The sequence below is a fragment of the Gymnoscopelus braueri genome (genome assembly GCF_963280865.1).
Source record: "Gymnoscopelus braueri genome assembly, chromosome: 8".
NCBI classification, from domain to species: Eukaryota; Metazoa; Chordata; class Actinopteri; order Myctophiformes; family Myctophidae; genus Gymnoscopelus; species Gymnoscopelus braueri.
This window is the reverse complement of record NC_137609.1, coordinates 15,127,192-15,139,487: the sequence shown is the minus strand read 5'-3', so window position 1 is coordinate 15,139,487 and position 12,296 is coordinate 15,127,192. Positions and strand designations below refer to the sequence as shown.

Below are 12,296 nucleotides of genomic sequence, written 5' to 3'. Positions count from 1 at the left end.
AATGTTGAAACTTTTATTTATACTTTTATATTTATTTATTCTACACATCTTTACAGTATTGGAGCACGTACAAATCTATGTCTCATATTACAGCAACGATAAATACAATTTTAAATGTGAAAAAAAAACATTGTTAATTTCCATATAATGTTTTCTATAGCTACAGGGAGCCACAAGGGAAGGGCTAAAGAGCCACATGTGGCTCCAGAGCCGCAGGTTGCAGACTCCTGGTTCAAGGGAACGTCGCAACGTTCGGGACGGCAACTCGTTCGCTTTAGCTCACTCGGTGGTCCCTTACGTGTCGACAGTTCCCTTGAAAGTGCGCGCATCCGAAATGGTTTAGTCACAATGGGGGAGATGCGAGGCGGCTATGCACAGATTTTCAGGTTTTCCAATTGTCTATGCACGGAATGACCACTCCGTGTAATGTATACTAAATTCTTGGAGATCGGGTTGGTGAGGTTGTAAGCTTGTAGTTGGGCTATTTAAAAAAAAAATGCTGATCTGCAAGCTCACAACGCCTGACATTGTGACGCATTCTGAGTTGGTAGATTGGCTCGTAGATTGTCTAATTTAAACAAAATACTAAAATAGTAGATATAAAAGCTTATGACGTCTCACATTGTGACACATTGTAAGCTTGTAGATTGGCTGTATTAAAAAAAATATTTAACTGATCATTTTTTTTAAAGAGATGGTGTTAGAGCATTCCACACTTTGGTGTCAGAGTAGTAGAATGATAATGTTCTATAAGCACCAGATCGTTGTCACTTCCTCTAGTGTTAGGGTTTGGGTGTCACTCACTTTGGGGAGGTAGTTAGTCAGGTAAGAGGGTATGGAGGGTATTGAGGGCATTGAGGCCTCTTTAATTATTTATTAATTTAGACAATAAATCAGATCTTATGAAATAACTTCATAGTATTTTCATTAGTTAATATGTAGGTACTTTTACTTCTGCTTGAGTCATTATTTAAAGTTACAGTTTTTGATTACTATACTCTGTCTGTCTGACCGGGTCCCTCAGGGCTCCTTTTCCCTCTACACCAAATATGTTAGCCGAAAATAGCCGATCTACAAGCTCACAATGTGTTGCATTGCAACAAGTTGTGAGCTTGAAGATCTGCTATTTTAGTATTATTATTACAGAATAGGTCACTAGGGTTCAAGTGGTTAATTAAAGCTGTCATCTGGAATTGATTTTAATTCATAAAAAATGTTTTTATGTTTTATTTTTTGTTTGTTAAACACTTAAAACCAAGCATGTTCCCTGAATATATCAGATCTACAAGCTCACAACCACAAATAATTCCTCAAAGAACCTTCTTTGAACCATTAACCACTTAAACCCCTGCATCCCAATGTTGACATGTCTTAATACGTGAGGATTCATCAAAAATAGCAGATCTACAAGCTCACAACACATTGCGTTGCGACACGGCTGTGAGCTAGTAGATCTGCTGTTTTCAGTGGTATAAATTAACTGAGTACATTTACTCAAGTACTGTTCTCAAGTACAATTTAAAGGTATTTTTATTTTACTGGAGTATTTCCAGTTTTCTGTACTTTTACTTCTACTCCACTACATTTCAGAGGCAAATATTATACTTTTACTCCACTACAATTATTTAAAAACTTTAGTTTAATACTAGTTACTTTGTAGATTTTTATTATTACAAAACATACATTAACCACTTCAGCCCATATAAAAAATAGCAGATCTACAAGCTCACAATGTGTCGTGATGCGACACATTGTGAGCTTATAGATCTGCTGTTTTCAAAAGTTTTGTATACAATGTATACATTTGAAAACTTGTGAAATGGGACATTCTGCATAATGAGTACTTTTACTTTTGGTACTTCAAGTACATTTTGATACCAATACTTTTGTACTTTTACTCAAGTACATTTCGAATTCCGGACTTTTACTTATAACAGAGTATTTTTATATTGCATTATTAATACTTTTACTTAAGTAAAAAACTTGATTACTTTTTCCACCACTGGCTATTTTCGACAGAGATTTGGTGTAGAGGGAAAAACTGAGCAGATCAAGTACAGAGCCCTGGGAGACACCGGTTGATGAAGGGTTAAAGTGGTTAATGGTTCTTTATAGCATTGGTTCTCAAAGTGGGGTCCGGGGACCCCCAGGGGTCCTTGGGGGGTTCCAGGGGGTCCCCAGCAAAATGGAACCACTTTATCCATATTTTATATGGTGGCTGTTTAAATATAGCAGATCTACAAGCTCACAGCGCATCACTTCGTGCCGCGCTGCGAGCTTATAGATCTGCTATTCTAGATATGTTTTGAAAAATATTGAAATGTTTGGAAACAAGTTGAATAATTGTGATAGTTTTTAACATAAATCTTCTCTTCTGGGGGTCCCTGGGACAAAATATTTTCAGATGGGGGTCCACAGACAGATACATATAAATGTGGGGGTCCCTGGCACAACACATTTTCGGATGGGGGTCCACAGACAAATACATATAAATGTGGGGGTCCCTGGCACAACACATTTTCAGATGGGGGTCCACAGAAAAATACATATAAATGTGGGGGTCCCTGGCACAACACATTTTCAGATGGGGGTCCACAGACAAATACATATAAATGTGGGAGCCCTGGCACAACACATTTTCAGATGGGGGTCCACAGACAAATACATATAAATGTGGGGGTCCTTGACACTAAAAGCTAGAATTACTGCTTTATAGAAGCATTTAAATAGTTAAATAATGATTCTTTAAAGAACGTTTCTTCTACGGCCTCAACAACCGTGTGTGTGAGTGAGTGAGTGAGTGAGTGAGTGTGTGTGTGTGTGTGTGTGTGTGTGTGTGTGTGTGTGTGTGTGTGTGTGTGTGTGTGTGTGTGTGAGAGTGTGTGTCAGCGGTGGAAAGTATTTCCAATTTTCAGTACTTTTACTGCTACTCCACTACATCTCATAGTCAAATATTGTACTTTTACTCCACTACAATTTTATGAAAACTTTAGTTACTAGTTACTTAGTAGATTATTATTACAAAACATACATAAACCACTTCAGCCCTAAATACATTTCAGCCATTTGAAAATAGCAGATCTACAAGCTCACAATGCGACGCATTGTGAGCTTGTAGATCTGCTATTTTCAAAAGCTTTAAATACTTTTTATACATTTGAAAACTTGTGAAATGGGACATTCTGCATAATGAGTACTTTCTACTTTTGTAATTTAAGTATATTTATTTATAATACTTTTGTACTTTTACTCAAGTACATTTTGAATTCCAGACTCTTACTTAATACTTTTACTTAAGTCAAACATTTGAGTACTTTTTCCACCACTGGTGTGTCTGTTTGTCTGTGTGTCTGTGTGTGTGTGTGTGTGTGTGTGTGTGTGTGTGTGTGTGTGTGTGTGTGTGTGTGTGTGTGTGTGTGTGTGTGTGTGTGTGTGTGTGTGTGTGTGTGTGTGTGTGTGTGTGTGTGTGTGTGTGTCACTCAGTGAATGATGTGTTTAATGTTTACTGTGTTGTTTTTCTCATCAGATTATCATCGTCTCACACTGGACACAAACACAGCACACTGTGACCTCTCTCTGTCTGAAGACAACAGGGAGGTGACATATGATCTACAGTATCATCAGTATCCTCCTCATCCTGACAGGTTTGATGGACATGAACAGGTTCTGTGTTCAGAGGGTCTGACTGGACGCTGTTACTGGGAGGTAGAGTGGGAGGGTTATGAGGTTTCTATAGCAGTGACTGACAGAGGAATCAGCAGGAAAGGAGAGGGTGGTGACTGTAGGCTAGGACACAATGACATGTCCTGGAGTCTGTACTGTAGAGGAGAACTGTGGGGCATGTCCTGGAGTCTGTACTGTAGAGGAGAACTGTGCGATGACAGTTACACTGTCATACACAATAGTAAGACGACTCTCCTCCCTGTCAGTCCCTCTAGAGGCTCTAACAGAGTAGCAGTGTATCTAGACTGTTCTGCTGGAACTCTGTCATTCTATCACATATCAGAGGACATTCTGACACACCTGTTCACCTTCAGGGACACATTCACTGAACCTCTCTATGCTGGGTTCTGGGTCTCCTTCGACTCCTCAGTGTTTCTGTGTGAGCAGAGATAGAGTCTCTATGTGAGGGTGACATCAGATCGTCATGGTTACTCAACATGTCTGAGTGAGTCCAGGTTGTCATGGTTACCACAAGTACTTCAATCTGTAAATCAGTGTTTCTCAAACATGTTCATGTCAAGGACCCCCATATGAACATATTCTGTTCCAGGGACCCCCATAAGACGAGATGTTTTTTTTAAGTCACATTTTAATAAGAAAAACTGCAGAACTACAAGCTCACAACGCTTTGCCGCTTGTAGATCTGTAACTGAATCAACTGATTCAATCATTTAGCTGGGGACCCCCTGGAACCCCTGGGGGTCCCCAGACCACACTTTGAGAACCATTGATCTAGACACTGTTTCTCAACATCAGGTCCGGGGCCCACTAGGGGTCCATATGGACTCTTACAGCAGTGGTTCTCAAACCTGTTCAAGTCAAGGACCCCCAGATTAATATGTGTTTGGGCTGCGGACCCCCATCTGAAAACGTGTTGTGTCAGGGACCCCCATCTGAAAACGTGTTGTGTCAGGGACCCCCATCTGAAAACGTATTGTGTCAGGGACCCCCATCTGAAAAAGTGTTGTGTCAGGGACCCCCATCTGAAAACGTGTTGTGTCAGGGACCCCCATCTGAAAACGTGTTGTGTCAGGGATCCCCATCTGAAAACGTGTTGTGTCAGGGACCCCCATCTGAAAACGTGTTGTGTCAGGGACCCCCATCTGAAAACGTGTTGTGTCAGGGACCCCCATCTGAAAAAGTGTTGTGTCAGGGACCCCCATCTGAAAACGTGTTGTGTCAGGGACCCCTATCTGAAAAAGTGTTGTGTCAGGGACCCCCATCTGAAAACGTGTTGTCAGGGACCCCCATCTGAAAAAGTGTTGTGCCAGGGACCCCCATCTGAAAACGTGTTGTGTCAGGGACCCCCATCTGAAAACGTGTTGTGTCAGGGACCACCATCTGAAAACGTGTTGTGTCAGGGACCCCCATCTGAAAACGTGTTGTGTCAGGGACCCCCATCTGAAAACGTGTTGTGTCAGGGACCCCCATCTGAAAACGTGTTGTGTCAGGGACCCCCATCTGAAAACGTGTTGTGTCAGGGACCCCCATCTGAAAACGTGTTGTGTCAGGGAACCCCATCTGAAAACGTGTTGTGTCAGGGACCCCCATCTGAAAACGTGTTGTGTCAGGGACCCCCATCTGAAAATGTGTTGTGTCAGGGACCCCCATCTGAAAAAGTGTTGTGTCAGGGACCCCCATCTGAAAACGTGTTGTGTCAGGGACCCCCATCTGAAAACGTGTTGTGTCAGGGACCCCCATCTGAAAACGTGTTGTGTCAGGGACCCCCATCTGAAAAAGTGTTGTGCCAGGGACCCCCATCTGAAAACGTGTTGTGTCAGGGACCCCCATCTGAAAAAGTGTTGTGTCAGGGACCCCCATCTGAAAACGTGTTGTGCCAGGGACCCCCATCTGAAAAAGTGTTGTGCCAGGGACCCCCATCTGAAAACGTGTTGTGTCAGGGACCCCCATCTGAAAATGTGTTGTGTCAGGGACCCCCATCTGAAAACGTGTTGTGCCAGGGACCCCCATCTGAAAACGTGTTGTGCCAGGGACCCCCATCTGAAAACGTGTTGTGTCAGGGACCCCCATCTGAAAATGTGTTGTGTCAGGGACCCCCATCTGAAAATGTGTTGTGTCAGGGACCCCATCTGAAAAAGTGTTGTGTCAGGGACCCCCATCTGAAAACGTGTTGTGTCAGGGACCCCCATCTGAAAACGTGTTGTACCAGGGACCCCCATCTGAAAACGTGTTGTACCAGGGACCCCCATCTGAAAACGTGTTGTGCCAGGGACCCCCATCTGAACATGTGTTGTGTCAGGGACCCCCATCTGAAAACGTGTTGTGTCAGGGACCCCCAGATTATGTGTTTGGGCTGCGGACCCCCATCTGAAAATGTGTTGTGCCAGGGACCCCCAGATTAATATGTGTTTGGGCTGCGGACCCCCATCTGAAAATGTGTTGTGTCAGGGACCCCCATCTGAAAACGTGTTGTGCCAGGGACCCCCCATCTGAAAATGTGTTGTGCCAGGGACCCCCATCTGAAAATGTGTTGTGTCAGGGACCCCCAGAGGAGAAGATGTATGTTTACCAGAAAAATCTAAATTATTCAAAATGTTCCAACGATTTTCAATACTTTTCTTTCAGCGCAGCACTTTGTGCCGCGCTGTGAGCTTGTAGATCTGCTGTTTTTGTGTAGCCAATGCATAACATTATAAAGTGGTTAAAATGACCCTTGGGGGTCCCCAGACCTGACATTGAAAAGCGGTGGTCTAGACCAGTGGTTCTCAAAGTGTGGTCCGGGGACCCCCAGGGGTCCTTGAGGGGGTTCCAGGGAGGGTTTAAAGTTAAACATATATAAATTGGCGTTTTGGAAATAGCAGATCTACAAGCTCACAACGTGTGAACTTGTAGATCTGCCATTGTCAAATACATCTTAGAACACATTTTAGAATATGTTTTGAAACATTTTAATATCACAGATCTTGTATGGGGGTCCCTGGTACAACATGTTTTCAGAGGAGGGGTCCACGGAAATCCTCTCTAACACCAGTTCACTATCGTCTCATTTTCTTTGATTCAGTCATCACCACAGGGAGATCAGATTACATCAGATTAGATTACAATAGATCAGATTACATTAGATTAGATTAGATTAGATTAGATTAGATTAGATTAGATTAGACAGCGCTGCACAAACCTCCACAGATGTATAAATATGTATCATATATCATAATACTGATGATGATGATGATGATGATGTAAATATCAGTGTCATACGTGTGTCTCTCATGTAGAAACACACTCATGTATTTGATATAAATATGTATCATAAATAGTGATGATGTAAATATCAGGGTCATACGTGTGTCTCTCATGTAGAAACACACTCATGTATTTGATATAAATATGTATCATAAATAGTGATGATGTAAATATCAGTGTCATACGTGTGTCTCTCATGTAGAAACACACTCATGTATTTGATGTCTATTTGACACAACAGAGTGAGGAACAGTGTGTGTTTGACTCCGGATTCAAACATCCACTAAATGCATTCATTCATCAATGAAGTCAAATCATTCATTGTTTATCTATTGATTCATTATTAGATCATTGTTTAATTATGTTTTCATTCCATATTATTCTCATTCTTCATAATGTTTCATTTCATGTGTTATTGTACGATCATTAAAGATGACATCTTCTCAGAGAGAGAGAGATTATTGTAAGGTCATTTTTAGAAGTAAACTGTAATCGTTTAATAAATGTTTTGAAAGTCTGTCGTTGTTCCTGTGTATTAATATTATTAGGACATTATTTCTGTTGCTTGCAGTGGTGTAAAGTAACTAAGTACATTTACTCAAATACTGTATTTTCTTTTACTTTACTGGAGTATTTCCAATTTATTTTTTGTTCACTACATCTCAAAGGAAGATATTTTTACTCCACTACAATTATTTGAACACTTTAGTTACTTTGTAGATTTTTAGTATTATAACAAAAACACTTCAGACCTATATATACACTTCCACAATTTGAAAGTAGCTGATCTACAAGCTCACAACGCGTCGCTTTGTGACGCGTTGTGAGCTTGTAGATCTGCTATTTTCAAAGGATTTTTATTCATCTATATATACAATTGGGATGCAGGCGCATGCGCGAGTAATTTGAGTAATTTGTTTGTTTGTAAGTTTGTCTAAAGTTTGTCAAAAACTGCGCACTGGGGGGCACGGTGGCGCAGTCGGTAGCGCTGTCGCCTCACAGCTAGAAGGTCCTGGGTTCGATTCCCGCCGGGGACGCTGTGGGCACTGGGGGCGTGTCTTCTCCTCCGCGTCATCAGCGCCCATACCCTAGGTGGGGTTGGCGAAAGGGCCTACTCTGTGTGGAGTTTGCATGTTCTCCCCGTGTCTCCTAGGGTAGTTAATACCCTCACAAAAACATGTAGTAATCCTGGTCACTATACCGCCTCCCCCATGACAGCCGGGGCGCCTGATGGAGGGGAAGGGAACTGGTTGGAATAACGTGTTCCTTCCACGCGCTACGTCCAACCAGGGAAACTCCCCCCTGTCAGGTGACAAGAAGGTCAGTTGGCTCTCATGCCTGAAGGAAGCATGAGCTCGGCCCTGGCCTCCCTACTGTGGGGTGACAGGTGTAATACTGGTGTAGGGCTGGTGTAGTGCCCAGGATCACTTAGGAAATTGGCACCGGGTGAAAAAAATGGGTTACAAAAATCGCGGGATAAAAATTTAGAAAAAAAAAAAAGCAACGCCTCCTCCAAATTGAGCGGCTTCCTATAATAGCTGATATTGAGCTGTACCTTGCTAATTGTTTAGCCCTCCTTTTGGAGAGGCCGGCCATTTGCAGGCCCCTTACAACCAACTTGTGCCCTAGACTACCAAAGATAAAAAACAAAAGTTTACATCTGTAGCCTAGCTGAGAGATGGTCTGCTCTAGCTGATGATATTTTAGCACTTTGGTTAGGAAGGCTTCCTCTAAGCTGTAATCAAAAGTACAGCCGACCTCGAGAATGAACACCTCCCTATGGTTTTCATTAACAACAATGACATCAGGGGTGTTAGCTGAAATGTTAGAGAACACAGAATCATCGTTACACAGGCTAAACATGTTGTAATGTTAGAGAACACAGAATCATCATTACACAGGCTAAACATACTCAGCTTCACAGTAGAATGCTTATACAGCATGATGGACCTGAAAATAGAAGTGATATGTAATTTAACTTCTGGTGTGTAATTTAACTTCTGGAGGAACCCTGTAAACTGCCTGACCCACCTAGACAGCTTGAGTATATTTTCTTATATTAGCAGGTTGCTTTAAGTAGCTGTACTTTGCTCAAAAGTATCAGTGTTGTATAGTTGGTTTAGCTTTAAAAGTAGTTTGTTATTTTGCTTGCTTCAAAGCCTATTTGTTAGGTCTCAGCTGACAGCCCCATTAAAGGGAGTTTCACCTGAACCAGCTCAATAGCCTTCGATAAGTAGGGGAGGGGCCTACACTCCTGGCAGGCGATTAGCAATCAGTTGAAGTGGCCTTAAATACTTGCTCTGAAAGCGGTAGCTTTTTCAAGCGGCTAGCAAACGAAGGCCAGGCGAACAAAGGCGACAGTTCGTCAATGAACGATAAGCTGTATCATTGATTAGTGACATATATAGTAGTGTGATAGATATAGTAGTGTATAGTAGTATATGTTTAGCGATCTACAATGTGTTTTCTTCCTATTCCTGTCCTCTCTTCTTCCTGGTGGTCGCACAAACACTGGGTTACACCCAGATGTCGCGACACAACTAATCTCATCTATCCTACTCTTTCAACTCACGTCGAGCAAGTGGTAACGGGAGGGCTTTGGAATTGCCACTCGGCTGTGGTGGAAGGCAAATCTGCTTTCATCTCAGCCTACGCATCCTTGCTCTCCCTTAACTTCCTTGCTCTGACTGAGACCTGGATCAGACCAGAAAACACTGCTACGCCCGCGGCTCTGTCAGATGTGTACTCTTTCTCTCACACTCCCAGAGCCGTGCGGACAGGTGGTGGGGCTGGTCTGCTAATTTCCAGAAAATGGAAATACTCTCCTGTTTCACTGTCACAATTCTCTCCTACCTCATTTGAATTTCATGTGGTCACTGTTTCTCATCCAGTCAAGCTCACCATTGCAGTTGTTTATCATGTCTATAAGCCTGCTGTTTGCAGACATGAACAACGGTGGCAGAAAGGCTGCTTTTTGTCTGCCTTCTCTTTTTTCGCTGTAGCAGAGGTTGTTTTTACTTTTGGCCAGTAAGTGTCAGTGCTAACCTACATTGAGGGAGAGAGACAAGAGATGCAAAGTTGGAAAGACAGTCATAAAGATACCGTGGTTGCTCAGCAACGGGGTTAAGCTCTCTAATGGTAATGCCTACGTGGCAAAAAAAAAAAGGGCACTAAAACATTCAATCTGGGCACCCAGAGTGGGCACTTGACTTGGTGGGCACTTGGTGAAATCTGGGCACCAAAACAGAGTAGGCACCAGGTCAGGAATAACCTACTAGGCAACAAAACAGAGTGAGTACATGGATAGTGGGCACCCAAACAGAATGGGCACCAGAAGTCTGGGCACCGAAGCAGAGTGGGCACCTGAGAAGTCAGTGGGCACCAAAACACTGGGAATACTTTGTAAGTGAAGTCTTAATTATTACGCTTATTTTATTACGCATCCTAAAGTAATATATTTGTATCTATGACTGTATATTCTTTGAAACTGTTTGTGTTATGAGAATATCTAAATTACAGGAGAAAGATTTAACCCAATTGATTTTTATAACTATTTTATAATAATTTTTCCAGCAGTAAAGAAGAAAAATTAATATTTGTATCACTCACTTGGCACGTGTAATGAGAATTCAGCAAGATGTGATGATTTTTATGCCTTAGACATACACACACTAGTAGCAGAAGTTGCATCTTGCCAGGACCAGTAAGGCAGAATGAGCAGCAGCAGTCAGTGCAGTAGTAGGCTACATCTATGGGATACAGGTCAAGTGGGCACCTAAATGTGTGGGCACCTCAATTTTAAATTGGCCTTTTTTTTCTCTCTTAAAAGTAAAGAAACTTTTTCGGAAAAATATAAAAGTCTAGATGATTTCAACATGAATGGGACATCATTATCAGACCTACATTTACCCTTCAACATGTTAGTTTATGCCCAAATTTAAACGACTATAGAAATATTAGAACTTTAAATTGATTATGTATTTGGCTCCCATTTATAATACACAATACATTAAAATATAAAATAAATTTTAAAGAAATCTCAGGTGCCCACTCCTCTGGTTACCGATATCTATAGTTTTGGGTGCAGCAAACAAGCCAGCTCCGATCTGCATTGAAGAGGAGTGAAATGTGCATGTACAACTTATATTGAGTTGGAAAGACAGTCATAAATATACCGTGGTTGCTCAGCAACAGGGTTAAGCTCTCTAATGGTAATGCCTACGCGGCAAAAAAAAAAAAAAAAAAGTATCAAAGAAGAATTATCCATGGGCACTAAAACATTCAATCTGGGCACCCAGAGTGGGCACTTGGTGGCACTTGGTGAATCTGGGCACCAAAACAGAGTAGGCACCAGGTCAGGAATAACCTACTAGGCAACAAAACAGAGTGAGTACATGGATAGTGGGCACCCAAACAGAATGGGCACCAGAAGTCTGGGCACCGAAGCAGAGTGGGCACCTGAGAAGTCAGTGGGCACCAAAACACTGGGAATACTTTGTAAGTCAAGTCTTCATTATTACGCTTATTTTAGTACGCATCCTAAAGTAATATATTTGTATCTATGACTGTATATTCTTTGAAACTGTTTGTGTTATGAGAATATCTAAATTACAGGAGAAAGATTTAACCCAATTGATTTTTATAACGATTTTATAATTTTCTAGATTTAGAAAAAAATATATTTGTATCACTCACTTGGCAGGTGTAACAAGAATTCAGCAAGATGCGATGATTTTTATGCCTTAGACATACACACACTAGTAGCAGAAGTTGCATCTTGCCAGGACCAATAAGGCAGAATGAGCAGCAGCAGTCAGTGCAGTAGTAGGCTACATCTATGGGATACAGGTCAAGTGGGCACCTAAATGTGTGGGCACCTCAAATTTAAATTGGCCTTTTTTTCTCTCCTAAAAGTAAAAAAAACTTGGAAAATTGTTGATAAAAATATAAAAGTCTAGATGATTTCAACATGAATGGGACATCATTATCAGACCTACATTTACCCTTCAACATGTTAGTTTATGCCCAAATTTAAACGACTATAGAAATATTAGAACTTTAAATTGATTATGTATTTGGCTCCCATTTATAATACACAATACATTTAAATATAAAATAAAATGTAAAGAAATCTCAGGTGCCCACTCCTCTGGTTACCGATATCTATAGTTTTGGGTGCAGCAAACAAGCCAGCTCCGATCTGCATTGAAGAGGAGTGAAATGTGCATGTACAACTTATATTGAGTCATGTAGTTCCCTCACTATGGCCTCTGTAGTTCTCTCACCTTCTGCTGTTTAAAAGTGGTGATGTGATGGCTTCACAATTTGGGGTGTCTCAGCCTCCTGTGTCTTCTAGTTGTGTCATCCCA

At 41.6% G+C, this 12,296-nt stretch overlaps 2 protein-coding genes across 2 annotated transcripts in view; one reads left to right on the top strand and one right to left on the bottom strand.

The window, feature by feature from the left end:
* LOC308090694 (uncharacterized protein) overlaps positions 1 to 4,296 on the top strand; it is a gene marked incomplete at its 5' end in the record, with an annotated part of 79,411 nt that extends 75,115 nt beyond the window's left edge. The window contains 2 exons of the mRNA XM_080435959.1: positions 3,527 to 3,833; positions 3,885 to 4,296. Coding sequence (XP_080292085.1) covers positions 3,527 to 3,833; positions 3,885 to 4,116 — 539 coding nt within the window. The 3' untranslated portion in view covers positions 4,117 to 4,296. The remainder of the gene's footprint in view (positions 1 to 3,526; positions 3,834 to 3,884) is intronic.
* The window catches only part of dchs1b (dachsous cadherin-related 1b), a 448,519-nt gene that overhangs the window by 253,395 nt on the left and 182,828 nt on the right, over positions 1 to 12,296 (bottom strand). The gene's annotated exons all lie outside the window — the stretch shown is intronic.